Source organism: Brienomyrus brachyistius, chromosome 11 (assembly GCF_023856365.1).
Source record: "Brienomyrus brachyistius isolate T26 chromosome 11, BBRACH_0.4, whole genome shotgun sequence".
Classification (NCBI taxonomy): Eukaryota; Metazoa; Chordata; class Actinopteri; order Osteoglossiformes; family Mormyridae; genus Brienomyrus; species Brienomyrus brachyistius.
The window spans coordinates 5,989,301-6,003,855 of NC_064543.1; the positions used below are offsets into that span (position 1 = coordinate 5,989,301).

The following is a 14,555-nucleotide window of genomic DNA, read 5'->3' on the forward strand; positions in this document are numbered from 1 at the left end:
CCACCTGCGAAGGGCAGTAGCTACCCCTAGCCATCCTGCTTTTCTTGGGCCGTCTCCCTTGCTTGCTGCCCCCTCAATCCACGCAGGGTATGACCTCATTATTTAATGACTGCCTTCCAGAACCTCTGTATCCCCATCTCCATCCCATGCCTGTGCCATACCTCTAGAAACTTCATCACAATGTCCTAAAGACTTTCCCCGCTGTCCGTGTTGAAACAAACTAAAATGTCAAGTTTGGTAACACTTTACATTAACTGCACCTTCATAATGCATTCATAGAACATTCATAAGCAGCATGAAAGTACATCTTAACGTCTTAACATACCTTTACAGCTTTAATATACATTAATAACAAACATTATATGACAATAACAAACAGCATTATCGTATAATCATATAATGTTTGTTATTAAAGTATTTTAAGCCTGTCAAAGTATGTTAGGAAGTTACGGGTTAAGGTATACTCACATACTGCTTTTGAATGTTAAATGAATGCATTATGAATGCATTATGAAGGCGAAGATGCACTGAATGTTCTATGAATGCATAATGAATGTGTTATGAAGTGTGCAGTTAATGTAAAGTGTTGCCAAAATTTCATTAAGCCAGAAAAGTTTTGTTAAGATCAAAATAGGTTCCTGGATTTATTTATTTTCCCTGATGCTTCAGTATAAAAATAGTTTCAGTTCTGTAAGAAGGATCCAATTTTACACAGAGCCCCAGATCTTCAGGAGATACACACATTCCGATGCTGTTTAGCAGACAAGTCTGGAGACAGGTAGCCAGCATAGTAACATGGTTAACTGGTTAACGTTCGCAAGCAGAGCTTTGGAGGTGGCCCCTTAACTAATTGTTTATATAACTGGAAGCTTTTCATCTTTGCTTCGTTTGACAGGCAGATTTCTAGCTACAGATGTGCTCTGTTTGCATGGTTCCCTGGAGGTACTGAGCTTGTTGTCTGATGACAATCTCTCCAGGGGACATCAAAATGTTTTAAAGAGGAAGAGGTGGGTACGTGCGGATTTCTACTGCAGGATTTGGAGGTGCATTTAAAACCTCCCTCCCAAATGTCGTATGTGAGTACCCGCAAACTATTTTTGCTTTGAAATAAAAGGTAATTCATCGGAGGGACAAACTGCTTCAAGCATTGTGATTTTATTTGGTTAAAATATTCTGCACGTATCAGATGTTGTGAGACGTTCTTATTTTTTGCCTGATAGAGAGTCTTCATCGCCCTCCTCTCCCTCCCACATTCCTCTCTCTCTTTAACCCAGCTGGCTGGTATAAAAAAGTTACAGTTCAAAGAGTTGAAATGACCTAGTTGGGAGGCATTTGTGAAAAACAAAAGCACAGAACTACGAACTACCTCACAATAAAGGAGTAATTCAGTACAAGAGCGGAAGGAAAAGGGTGAACAGTGATCCCCGAGGTCTGATCCCAGCTGCCTTTTAAATAGCCTGAGCTCTGACCTTATAGTGTAAGTGTCTTCTCACGCTCCCTCCATGCCAGTTCACTGCAAGACACTGCCCCCCCCAGGACAAACTGCATCACCCAAAGTTATCCTTGCCTCCCGTCTGAAGATTGCACAGAAAAGCTTTAAAAAAAGGAAAACAACGGCTGCTTTACGGCAGTAAAGCAGATTTAAAATGATCTGGGGCACCTGCTAAGGAGATGGAAGATTCACTTTCGCGACATATGTCACCCGTTGGGAGGGTGCCTGTCAGATTCAGTCTGCTGGGCAATAACTGGCACTCTTTGCCCAGTCAGGAGGGTCTCTTCTCATGGAGGGTGGAGGGGGGTTTAAGGGCAGCTTGGCCCTGACTTGAGCTATATCTGCTGAGCCAACCTTCACTGGACTCTATCCACCTCCTGTTAACCACTGAGACGAATGCGTGCCAACATACCATGACACCAGCTTTGCCAAGCGAACAGACCATATTATTCCACATCCTACAGTCATCAACAATGCTCTGGTTCCGTCTCCAAGCCGACTGTGGCCCAGAGCCTTGATGAAAGCCGACACGGGCCTGGCGTCCTTTGGGTGGGTTTCTCTCACAGAAGACTGCAAGGACCGCTGACAGTGGCGCCCCCCTGACCCGTAATGAATCCCGGAACTCGTGAGACCCCCCCGTCTTTCTCAGATATAGTTGCACCCACATGGGATCTGAATATAATCCATTTTACCGGAAAGATCCCCCAGCCAGTCAGAACTGCCTGCCGTTTGTGTTCAGTTGATCAGAAACTGATGAAGATGTGCTTTTACACCTTGTAAAATAGGTTCCTTTTGAGATTTCTATAAAATATATTGCTGGAATTTGCAAGAGGTTTTGCATTACAAAAAACGGAAACATTTTTTGATTTCTGACATGATGTTTCTAACAAAAATCTCTAATCCCAACAATGCCGACCTTAACCCCTACCCAACCCTAACCTTAACCATAAGCAATCAAATAAAATAGAAGACTTTTGGCATTTTTAGTTTTTTGATTTCAGTCACAGTTATACAATTCAGCTCCTCCTTATGAGAATGAAAAAAATGGTCCCACATCATTAAAATAGCAGGTTTTTAACACATCGTGGGGACATTTGGTTCATTTGGTCATGTATTATATACATGCATATTACTGTATATACATGACCACACGCACACACACACACACACACACACACACACACACACACCTGAACATCATTAAGGTCATAATACATGAGGAATTCAGAGAAACAAGGCCATAGATGATGTTACAAACCCTAGGGAAACTACAGCGCTCTTCTTCATTTTCGGTTCCTCGTTTTTCCATACAAAACACAAATGAGGGTAATTCCACATACTCGGGCCTGACGGAGCTGCCCGGTGGGCTGCTCGCTGCTCATCGATTCCCCTTTGTTAGCTGTTGGCAGGAGTTTTAAGTAAAACCTTGGATATGAGCTGAGGGCTGTTTATTGCTCCAGAGCCCTGTCATACAAAATATGCTATTTGGAAAACGGCTGTAAGCAAGAAAGTAGAAAAACAAACCCTGAGACATTTGTACTAATAGAACTTGTTCCTATTTCCTATTTTCCTATAGAAACAGCGGCAGATAAAAAACGGTGTTCAAACTACATTATTTACTGGCTAAAAAGACAACAATTTGCATTATTATTCATAACAGCAATATATATATACATATGCTACTTCAACATTAACATAAATCACACAAATTCATAAATCATAGCTTTGAATTGCACTTTGACTTTTATCAGATCTGAACATAATAATTAATTCAGCCAACAGTTCCATCAAGGCTAATTAATTAAGAGCTCGGCGGGACTGGAGACCAGCCTAGCGTAAGACCCGGAACCATCCGCCCTTTCTACAGAGCATCCGTATCAGTGTTTGCAGTGCACCTGAGAGACCCAGCAGAGCTCGCTGTGCTTTGGAGATGCTCTCTCACACACTGGCCAGCAAAGACACCAACGCCAGTGTCCAAAACTGCGGAAGCACTTCCAATTTTGAGAGAACTTCATTCCAGTTACTCCAGGTACTTATTTCATCCTCCATTGTATGATATTTGTAAACATTCTCTGATCGTAAACATAACTGCCAATATTCGCGTAGTAATTTTTGAAACGTAATGCCGAAAATGCTAGATGTTTCCACAATTTTATGCACTTTAATAGATGTTGCATCTCCAGACTATTGCTTATTTACCACCAAGAAAATAATTGTCAAAGGAAAAAGGAACCTGAAAAGCCACTGATGCAATTCACTAACACAAGTTTCTAACCAGTTAAGAATGCTTTACTAATTTACTTTTGATCAAAATGAATTAATGCTTATAATATTAATAGGTAAATGTGTCCTTAAAGCTAAAAGAGTGATTGTTTGTGTTTCTGAGAATCTCCTTCAAATGTAATCTAACCAAATTACTACAGATCCCCCACAGTGGGGTTAGGAAAGGGCTGATCTTGCATTACCTCTTGGGTGAGGGGGCTTCTTATGGCTAGAGATCCACATGCATTTGCAAGGTGACAGCGAAGCAATGAGCACACACCTGTCACCAAGTTCGGCCATCTTGGTGCACTTTCCTGTCACTGTTGTTTGCATGGAGGCTTGAGTCGCGCCACTGTATTTACTATGAATGTCTGCTGTTGTGCCCACGGAAGCTAAAACAAAAGCTGAAGACGGTTTATTTGTACTTTAGTAGCTGGGCAAAGATCCATTTGGGCCTCATGGGGTCCGCCCCCGATTCACAGCACCATCTACCCAGCTGTTGGTGTGGCCCATAATTATTTCTCAGTTGGGCCTTATAACTGGCTGTAGTTCAATAATATGCCATCAAACCTCTTCAAATTGTCCCTTTGAAACTACAGGTGCTGCCTTGCAGTTCCTGGATGGTTTGAATCTCCTAATGACGCCCGAGCTGCTGCACTGACTGGCCACCACACGAACACTGTCAGTCCCTCCGCCGCATCTAGGTCACTACAGCTCAACTAACTGGGACATCTGACTGACTCCTGTCTGAATGCTTCTGCTGCGGCGGTCCTGTGTTCATCTGCTGGACCACCAGTGGTGGGACCAGCGTCACTCAGGTTCATCAAGATCACGGTACTTCTCAAAAACACAGAATGTAGGCTGTTTCTGTGTAAGGATATATACAAGGACAAAACTTTGGGTTGAGCATTGGGGGTTGAGGTCTTCACCCATTTAAGGAGGTGCAAGGGGTTATTTCAACCCCCCATCCCCATCCCCCCATAATTTACACTCATGACTGTGCATCATATATTCATTTTTTGCTTGCATTAATAAATTGCGTAATTTAGAACAGGGCTATTCATAATCCTGGTGCTGAAGGGCCGAGGTCTGCTGATTTCCCAGCCTTCCTTTACCTATGAGCCGGGACCAATCAGAATCCATCCATCCATTTTCCAAACCGCTTATCCTACTGGGTCACAGGGGGTCCGGAGCCTATCCCGGAAGCAATGGGCACGAGGCAGGGAACAATCCAGGATGGGTTGGCATGTGACCCAGGCCTCGAACCCAGGTCCCAGAGGCGTGAGGTAACAGTGCTAACCACCGCACCACCAATCAGAATCAGTAAGTATTAAACTAACTACTGGGAGAAGTGAAAACAAGGCCTGGATTTGGAATCGAGGGTGAGATTTGAAGATCTCTGATTTACAACCTTCATAATAGTACTTTAAACATATATTGGATAATATATGAAAGAAATAATCATTAAAATTGCACAGCTTGCTAAGTTTATATGACAGAGTAAAAATGTTTTAGCGAAACCTAAACCCCGCCCCCCCCCCCCCCCCACACGCTATAACATCCATACAATATGAAGGTATGAAAGCCTGATGTTAACCTAAACTCAAGGAAGCATGGAGAGAAGATGTGAATTCCACACACACACAGCTAGGGGTGGAAATCTGAGCCAGATCCATGGAGGTGCGAGGCTATGTCACCCCCACTGAACCACCGTGCTGCCCCCCCCCCCCCCCCCCCCCCCTTCGTTTGCGCTCAAACGCTGATTAAACTTTGGCTTTGCATACATGCGAAATCTGCTCAGGCGAGACCTATAGCTCATGAGATAAATGAAGCTCTCCATGGCAACACAGCTGTGTGGGTGAGCTATTGGATATACCGTAGGTGCTCCCAACGTAACCCATTGATTTCCTACCGTAAAAAAAAACACGTTAGTTTCAGGGAAACTAGTGCAAAAAACATAGTGACTAACCAGAGGCGTGTAGGAGGAGAATGAGAAGACCTTCCATTACCTCTGAACATTGATCTGCATTCATACACCGTTAATCCAGTAAGAAGGGATCGTGGCATTAAAGCTGCTTAATCATTCGCTCTTTTTGATTTTATAGCTTGATCTAATAGGTTGTCAGTTGGAACTCGCCGTGTAGGACTAGTGAGGAACTATGTGGGCAGAGGATTACAAGTTTGTCTGCTGTGCAGATCTTCATGTATTAACCTCGCCTCCCTCCTCCACAGCGAAGCACGATGCTTAATCCCTCAAGACTCTCCAGCTCCTGGAGTGGGAGTCAGGCTCGTTCTGTTCCTGCAGCTCTTGGTGAAGGCGGCTTCAGGTCCAGGGCCCCACGTTACTGACACCTTTAAGCCCCATTAAAAAGCAGCGTCCTTTCTTTGAGTATTATTTCAGGTTTTAAACTGCTTTAGTCAATTATGAAGCAAGATGGTCAAATAAAAAATAGGTTGCAATCATTGCCACCTTGGAGACAGAACTGTTTTCGGCCAGCAGGTTTTCTGGGAGAGGCGAGGTGTTTCCGCCGATGCCTTCCCACTGCGCTTTCTAGCGATTCTTTCTAACGAGCGCAGATGCGACGTTTTCTCTCCATGTTATGTGAGGCTTACAGCCGTTTGCACAGACTGCTCCCAGTAATCCCGGCCTTATGTCTGCCTCAGCACTGGGCATTACGGACTATCGGGGGGGGGGGGGGGGGCGTGCATGGCTACGGATTGCCAGCAGTCATGCCACACTGTACACTCTTAAAGAGAAATCCTGCTTGCACTTCCCACTGTACCCTTGCCGCCTGAATGCATGCATCACACTCCTTAAAATCTGCGTCCAGGATTCCTCCAGCTATGTTCAGCCCCCCCCCCCCCCCCCCCCCCCCCCCCCCCCCCCCCCGGTGGCTGATGTGATAACTTCCTGAACTCCCCCTATTAACATAGCAACAGTGTTGACAGTATAGATTTTATCTACAGCCCCTTAAAACACCTGGGAGAATATGTACTAACCCACGGGGAGAAACAAGATTAATGAGCGAAAAAAGTCTGAGAACTTTCCAGTTGTTTTTGATTGTTGTGTATATGTTGCTTGGGGCGAAACTTCAGAATCATCAAAACAGTCGAAGAATCCATATATTGTGACCTGCTCTTCTTGTCTGGAGGATTAACAGAAGTGAATGTGTACAGAGGTATGAAAGGTGTACAGCAAACACACCCCCCGGGCCGGTGGGGAAAGCCCCTCCCCTGCGCGTGGGGACAGGGTGCCACCCTGTTTATAATGACCATCAGCACTTCCGCTTCCCCATTTTCTCTTAGAATGACTTATTCTCCCGTTTGTCATGGAAGAAGGGAAAAGAAAGACGAGGGCTGGGAGAAGAGACGGGACGGGTCACCCGTCGATCAGAGAGAGGGATCAGCGGCAAGGGAGCGATTGCTCATGTATTATTCATCAGAGCGCCGAGGACAGGGAGGGGGGGGGAATGTGGGCCTGCAGAGGGATGAGTCAGAGAAGCAAGGGGCTGAGTGTCTGAAATGGACTGACACCGTCTGAGGGGGGGGACACAGTGAGCCTGCTCTCGGGGGGGGGGGGGGACAGGGGGGGCAGGGGGGGGACGGCCGATGGGAGGGGAGGTTGGGGCGCTTTACTTATATTATGTTTATCTGCCTATTTCATATATATGCAAATAGGTCTGGCCTGATCTACAAAGCATGACCCTGCCTGGAGAAGAAGCCTTTGAATTTGCCAGTGAGATGGGGGAAGGTGGAGATGCAGGGAGAGGGAGAGGGGAGAGAGGGAGAGAGGGAGAGAGAGAGAGAGAGAGAGAGAGAGAGGGGGTGTTTTTTTCCTGCTATTTTTTTAGGTATTTTCATGCTGCTCATGTGTATTCCAGTCCTTCTGTGTTATATGAAAAAGGACCCCAACCATACTGAGGTAATAAGTCACAGAGCTCCCCCCCCAGTAATAAGCAGAGGGTGTGAGCGCCATGCAGGGGGTAGCGTGGGGCCTGGCTTCACCGTGCTGCACTGCAAGCAGAATCCAGGTCTGCGGCAGTCTCCGTCACGGGCTCATGAATATTAACGCCGGCCTCTGCACCGTCAGCCAGCGAGCGGGACGCCCACATGTTTCAGGAGATGCTGTTACGAGATGGGGCTAGGCAACAGAGCAAGAGCCCCCCCCCCCGGGGTCTCATCTCTTATTCAACAAGCCTTAGGAGTCAGTTACCCTGCATGAGATGAGATCCGGACACATATGTGTGCAAACACTCCATTGTTTACTGTTAAAACGCTCCTTTTAATACTGAGTTTAGATACCACAAGACGTGTACGTGTGCACATAAAACAATTTCTGTAAATCCAAATTGGAGAAAAAATTTGCTGCCAATTTACTTGTAGACCTTGTCCATGTCAAGCCCATGAACACCCGTAGCGGGCAGTGCAGGCAAGATCCAGCTTGCAGTACTCAGTATTGATCTCTAGGGGGCAGTAGAAAACATCATGCCACACAGCAGGGCTTTGTTATGAGAATCTTGAATAATATTTGCAACGCCATTAAAATAAATTGTCAGCCTAATTTCAGCATTGTTATGTGTTTATCTTCATATCTCTGGTTTATGCTGATAAAGTGACTGATCTGTAAAGCCTAATTCTGCAGACATGGCCCCCGCAGTCGTTTCATCACCATTAATCTGAGCCGTATGGAAATCTGCCTCTCATCTGCCTGAGGCATGTGAAATTCATCCGCCGTTTTCCTGAGCTTTCATGTCGCAAAGTGATACTTGTTGGAGACCCTGTGCAGAAGTCTTTGCATTATGACAGGAGCTGGTGACGTTTTTGAGCAACGTCCGCTGCAGTGGTCACCAGTGCAGCCCCTAGCTGCCTGCGCCATGTCAGCGCCCACGCACTCCTCCCTGCAGCTCTAACCAGAAGGTATCGTCTATCATAAGGGTCAGTGATGCACGCTGCTATCAAACCTGAAAACATCATGCAGATCGATACACTTCCCAAAACACCCCCCCTCCCACACTGCACCCTAACCCCCAAGGCAGAAATCTCAGGTAACTGGGGAAACAGGGGCCTTGAAAATGCCTCAGTCAACACAATCCGATCTGCTCCCAGCATGCAGTTGCGGGGGGGGGGGGGGGGGGGGCAGGCGTGCGCAGGCACTGGAGGGCAACTGCATTGCTCTGCAGACACAATTAACTCACCAGCAGGCCTCAGGCCTGTTCAAAGCTATTCTGGACAAAATGGCTGTACGTGACTCCATCTGGCTATGGGGTTCTGCCCCATAAATGCTGGTTCACGATGCTTCGAGTTCGGCACTACAGCTGGTGTTTTTATCTAAGTTCCAAGCTTGTGACATGGTACCTCTGTGAGCAACATGGTTGCCTCAAACCTCTGGGACTGGAGGCTCAACTTCTACCTCCACTTTGTCTGAGCGCAGTTGGCATGTTCTCCCAAACTTGTGTTTTCTCTCCAGGTACTTTTAATTTCTCCTGCAATCCAAGGACATGCAGATAGGGTTATCGGTGTCTCTGCTTTGCCCATAGCATGTGTATGTGACCTGTGATGCTCGGGAATTCAGATTCTCGAGAGCAGGAGGACCCGAAAGAGATTGGCTGCTGATCCGTCACATGGTGGATGACACATGTACCTGCGATTTGCTACTGTCATAAACCCCACGCTCCCCCACGCATGCAGTGATCCCTTTGCAGTTTTGTGGTATTCAGCTTTAGAACCCAAAATGTTTGGGACAGGTAGCGATTTCCTACTACTTTAGCATTTCTACATCTTTTCTTCTCTTCGGGACTAATTCCGGTTAGGAGATCCTCCCGGGACCAGATCCACTAACCTTTAGATTAGGAATCGACGTGCTTAACTGCTCCTCTGCCTGCTGGAAGGCGGAGAGGTGCTGAGCTGGCAGTGGGCCAGTGGGCGGGCCTGAGCAGCGCCTGCGATACACAAAGCCACGCCCCTCGCTATCACCCCCACACCGCACGCGTCTCCCCTCCTCCTCTCAGCACCTCTCACCTGATGCTCCGTCACCTCCTCGTCTCTGTAATCAGTGCGCTAACAAACGACCCCGCCAAACAGCTGCTGCTCCAGACCCAGGCAGACAACCAGTAATTCAGAGCGACAGAACCCCATTTAGGTTGAAAGGCAATTCGCCCCAGTGGTCAGGTTCTTTCCGGATGTCCTCAGATGGCAAATTTCATTCAATATACTTTGGAATACAAAATCATATTCTCTTTGTTCTGAATGTTTTATTATACACTTATTACACAGATTAGCATCTGCAGAAGTACCTGGAAATCTTAAATTGAAACTAAATGAGTTTATGGCAAAGAAATATGTAAAAGGATGAAACCGATCCATAGATTTTGTATGTGCCTGTGTGTGTGTGTGTGTGTGTGTGTGTGTGCATGTGTGTGTGTGTGTGCGTGTGTGTTTATTCGTTTCAGGCTGGGATCACCTTCCTCTTTGAAAAACCTCTTCTACCTCCCTGAAGTCTCACCTCTGACTTCAGCCGAGAACTGGGCAGAGTGTCGACTCACAAACAGCTGCAGCTGTTGGTTCAGGTCACAGGAAGTGAGGTCGACGTCCCAGGAGCGGATCCCTGCACAAGACAGGAATGAGTAAGCTCTGTCAAGGGCACCAGACATTTTCTCCCCAGGAAAGAGGACAGAGCATCACGTGAAGAGGCTTTGTGCCACACTTGATAAGACAGCGAGCATCATGGGATTTGTTTACTTGTACTCGGACTGCTCTGAAAGTCACCTGGATCACCAAAGACAGCAAAAAAAGGTATATTTCTGTGTAAAACCCAGTGGATGATCTCTGTTACCTACAATCAGGCAACATCTTAGGCCTACACACTGTCCACGGATAAGTAATGGAGGTTAACACAGCAATTTCTTCATGATTATATATTTCTCTGGGTGCCACAGTTTAATTCCAGTCCAAGCACTGCACTGTTTAGTTCCATAACAAAATCGTGTTAGTAATATAACACATGTACTTTACTCTACCGTTCTTCTAGAAAAACTATTTGTTATGTGAAGTTCTTTGTTGTTTTATTGAAAAGTGCCGTAACATATTTAAAAACCGCCATTATACTTGTATTAATTGTCAGTATTCATTTGGACTGATGTTGAACAAAAGAGAACACCTTATATTTCAGCTCAAAGACACATCTGCTCAACTAATGTGAGAAGACAGGACCCAACATGGCTGGTGATGGCTGGCGACTTCAGGAACACTCAGGACCTCTCTGCAGCTCTACTTTTTCTTCAGGACCACACAGGCAGCGCTGCGGACAGCTAACAGACAGCGGTCGCCTTCATCAACCTCAGTCGCGCATGTGTGCTTTCTGGAAAGTCGATAATATGACTCCGTATGGCTAAACACGTCTGTCCATTACCTTCTCAAACAGTCACGGGTGCCGCTTAATAAAATCTCACACTTAAATGTTGAACTTCGCGTTATCTGTGTAAAATAAGGCTGCTTGTGGAAGCACTGTTTATTTTTCTACCTTGTAAAAGTAAAAATAACCATACCTTGTTACAGGAGGTTTATGTTCTAGTGAAACACAATAATCGATCCTTCAGCTCAAGTTGCCTTTGTTTATGCTTCTCATTGTTAGCCAGGAATGTTCCGGTATCAGCCGGTTTCCATACCGTCAGCAAGGCGTGAGGACTCGGTTATTGAGTTCGAGTCCCTGCTGTATCTGTGCCTGGCTACTTCCTGTCAGTCAATCCCCAAAAGGCATAAGGTCACCGAGGATTCTATTCCCTAGGATGCCACCACAGTCGATCTTTACGGCTACGGAGGAAGTCACCTTGGCAGAAACCAACTACTTTAAACTCAGTGGCTATGGACAGATGGATCTGATAACGATGTGTTTATAACAACCGATCGACACGCAGGAATGCTGGCTTCTGCCTGCTTACCGTGGGCAGCAAGAATCCCCTGACTAAGCATATGATGGCGCTACTAATTAATAATCCCCTAGTTGTTTTTTACACTGGGACTTACGAACGTGATTTAATTCAGTTTATCTAAGACAGCTATCACTGAAGTCAATGCAGTTTTGTCAATGTTGAACCGAGAGGCCAAATTAGAGCTTAAGCGGGGAAGCTGCCCTGAATCCACAAGCTTCAGCCGTTATAACCTGGGGGACCCAGACTGCATTACTCTGCATGCTCACTAAAGCCTCCCGTAAACCCACAGCATTACCTACAGCAGGGCTCTTGAAAACTGGCCCTCGATTCCAAATCCAGGCCTTGTTTTCAGTTCTCCCACGTAGTTGTTACTGATTCTGATTGGTCAGAGGCTTCACACCCGGCTCATAGGTAAAGGAAGGCTGGAAAACCAGCAGAGCTCGGACCGTGATTTGCAGAGCCCGGCCCTATAGGCAGATACGAAGTGACGGAGCGCCCCCTGGAGGGCTGGCTAGGGGCCTCTCACATCAGCATGGCATGGCAATGCCCTTTAACATGGGTATATCTCATGCTTAGTTTGTGTAGAAGAAACCCAAGAGGTGTCAGGCCTGCCAGGAAAAAATTTGTTCAGGAAGTATGTAAGGATATTCACTGGTATTGAGGAGTAAGGAGGCCCCCATGAGGCCAGACTGCTGATAATCTGCTGCGGGAAATAGAGGCGTGATTCGCTCAAATCCCAGACATTCCCGAGTCAGTCCTCGCCCTATAGGTCAGAGACAGAGGTCTGGCTCTTGTAAGCATATAACTAGTTATCTGCTGTCCATACCACACATGGCATGATGGTCCATCTTAATGAAGCTGGACACACAAACAGGGATACCACTGTTAAACCAGTCATGTCAGCAGAATCGTGAATTCTAAACACCGTTGTGACCCTGAGTATGTAACATCAGTGTAGCCAATAAAGAAGTGCTCCATTCTCAGCCATCTGATGAGTCGCTCCTGACACGGCCGGCGCGTGTGCGAACAAAGAGCCATTTGTCTCCTGGTGAAGGAAAGCATTATTGGGAGGGGAGTCCTTGGGGAGGGCCGGCCGTGTTTTAAATCCGCTGGGGGGGGCACAGGGAGCGCAGAGCCAGCACACCCCGCCGTGGGGGTTGGGGGGTATTGGGGGTGGGTGATCCATCAGAGGACCATCCTGTGGCAGGACAGGAGCCAGCCTGCTGACGCTGCATTAGAAGGCCCAGCTGGTACAGCACCCCCTCTCCTAACCCCCCAGCGCTGAAGCACACAGACAGAGTGCAGCTCTCCTCCATCTTGTTCACATATTACCATGGCAACACGGTATTTCTGGGTGGTAATTTGCAGCCAAAATGCAAACCCATTGCCATATTCTCTATGTATCCCCCCCCTTCCCCAAAGCATGGGCGGTGAGGGGGTGGGTGCAGAGCCCCAATCTAGGGACTCCAAGTTACAAGACTAGAGATTGTGGATTAAGGCATGACACACGCCATGTGGTACCGGAATGAACCACTGAACTTAATCACCACGTCACACACAAAGCAAAACATGAACAAATATGCATAGGTGAATGGGATATATGTATATATGTATGTGCATGTGTCTGTGCATAAATATATGACAAATATTGGGCATCTAAAATGCATATCAGTGCAAAACTACTAGGATATATATGCGCCTTCACCTTCTGGATACATGCAGCAGCTACATTTTTCCTGTTAAATACAAGCCAAAGTCAAATTTCCCATAAACGCTTGATAAACGATAGGTACACTCGCGCAGAGTATAGTTATTCGAGTTTCTAAACGTTATCGGCATCTTTTTTTTGCGTTTATTCGTGCATGGATATTTCCGCTATTTTTATTTCATTTTCACCGCAGCTAACATGGTTATTTAGACGTTTTTATTGTCACATTCTAAGGACAAGAAAGTCTCCGTTTCAAAATTTTGATATCGAAATGATATCGCCCGGCTTGTCATATTTAAAAACGTGATTAAATCGTTTTGAGGCGTGATGCAGCGTATGGATAGATGAAGTTGTCCAGTAGCGACGCATTACGCATTTTTAACAAGTCCGTGAATTACGGCAGCGCCACTGCAATATCCTCATCGTCATACATAAGCGTAGTTATAACTTCCTATAACAAAACCGGACACAAACGAGGATCGAGTATCAAAGAGGTGTCGCAGCTTTTTGAACCGCGTGTATATTACTTGACAGTTTAAAAAATAATTACCTATAATAAATGATGCTGGTATCCTTTCATTTTTGGCTGATGTGGTATTTTTTGTTCCAGTCGATTACCACTTCATAGTTATTCTTTTTATATTACGTACTGTTACATTTTCAGGATTTAATACAACTGCGAGTTATTTATTTTTAAAAATAACGTTGTGGAGACCTTGAGTTAAGTTAATATGATTGTATTTTTTTCTGGTTGCGTACTGCAGTCTATCCCCTCTATACACGTGCTAATTATTATAGCTGCCATGTGCAATTTCTGTTGATAAACATCCCTACCTATATGTTTTAGTGGTGCTGGAGGAGAAGTCTCTCACCCTGTTCAATGTGCTCTCTGACAGTTCGGAGCTGGTGCTCTGTCGCGATCTCTCCGATGACAATCAGCATGTAGTAACTCCGCTGACAGAAAGGTGATCCCTCATTCAGGTGCTGTCCGAGGTGCTGAACAACCCTGCTCCGCTCTTCGGGCTCCAGACCTCCGCTAGTCGCGCCTTGCACCGCTACTGCGAGCGCATCCCGGGTTGGGATCTCCATGGCAACATCTCCGCGGGTGGACGCTGGATCCTCTTCTATTTCCATGACAACTTCTGCCACGAGCACTGCGAACCTG

The 14,555-nt window shown here is 46.2% G+C and overlaps 1 protein-coding gene across 2 annotated transcripts in view; it reads right to left on the reverse strand.

The window, feature by feature from the left end:
- The window catches only part of LOC125751403 (microtubule-associated protein 1A-like), a 49,119-nt gene extending 34,564 nt beyond the window's left edge, over positions 1-14,555 (reverse strand). For both annotated transcript variants that reach the window (XM_049030129.1, XM_049030128.1), the window contains exons 1-2: positions 14,263-14,555; positions 10,257-10,358 (exon numbers count right to left, since the gene is read on the reverse strand). In XM_049030129.1, coding sequence (XP_048886086.1) covers positions 10,257-10,358; positions 14,263-14,524 — 364 coding nt within the window. In that variant the 5' untranslated portion in view covers positions 14,525-14,555. The remainder of the gene's footprint in view (positions 1-10,256; positions 10,359-14,262) is intronic.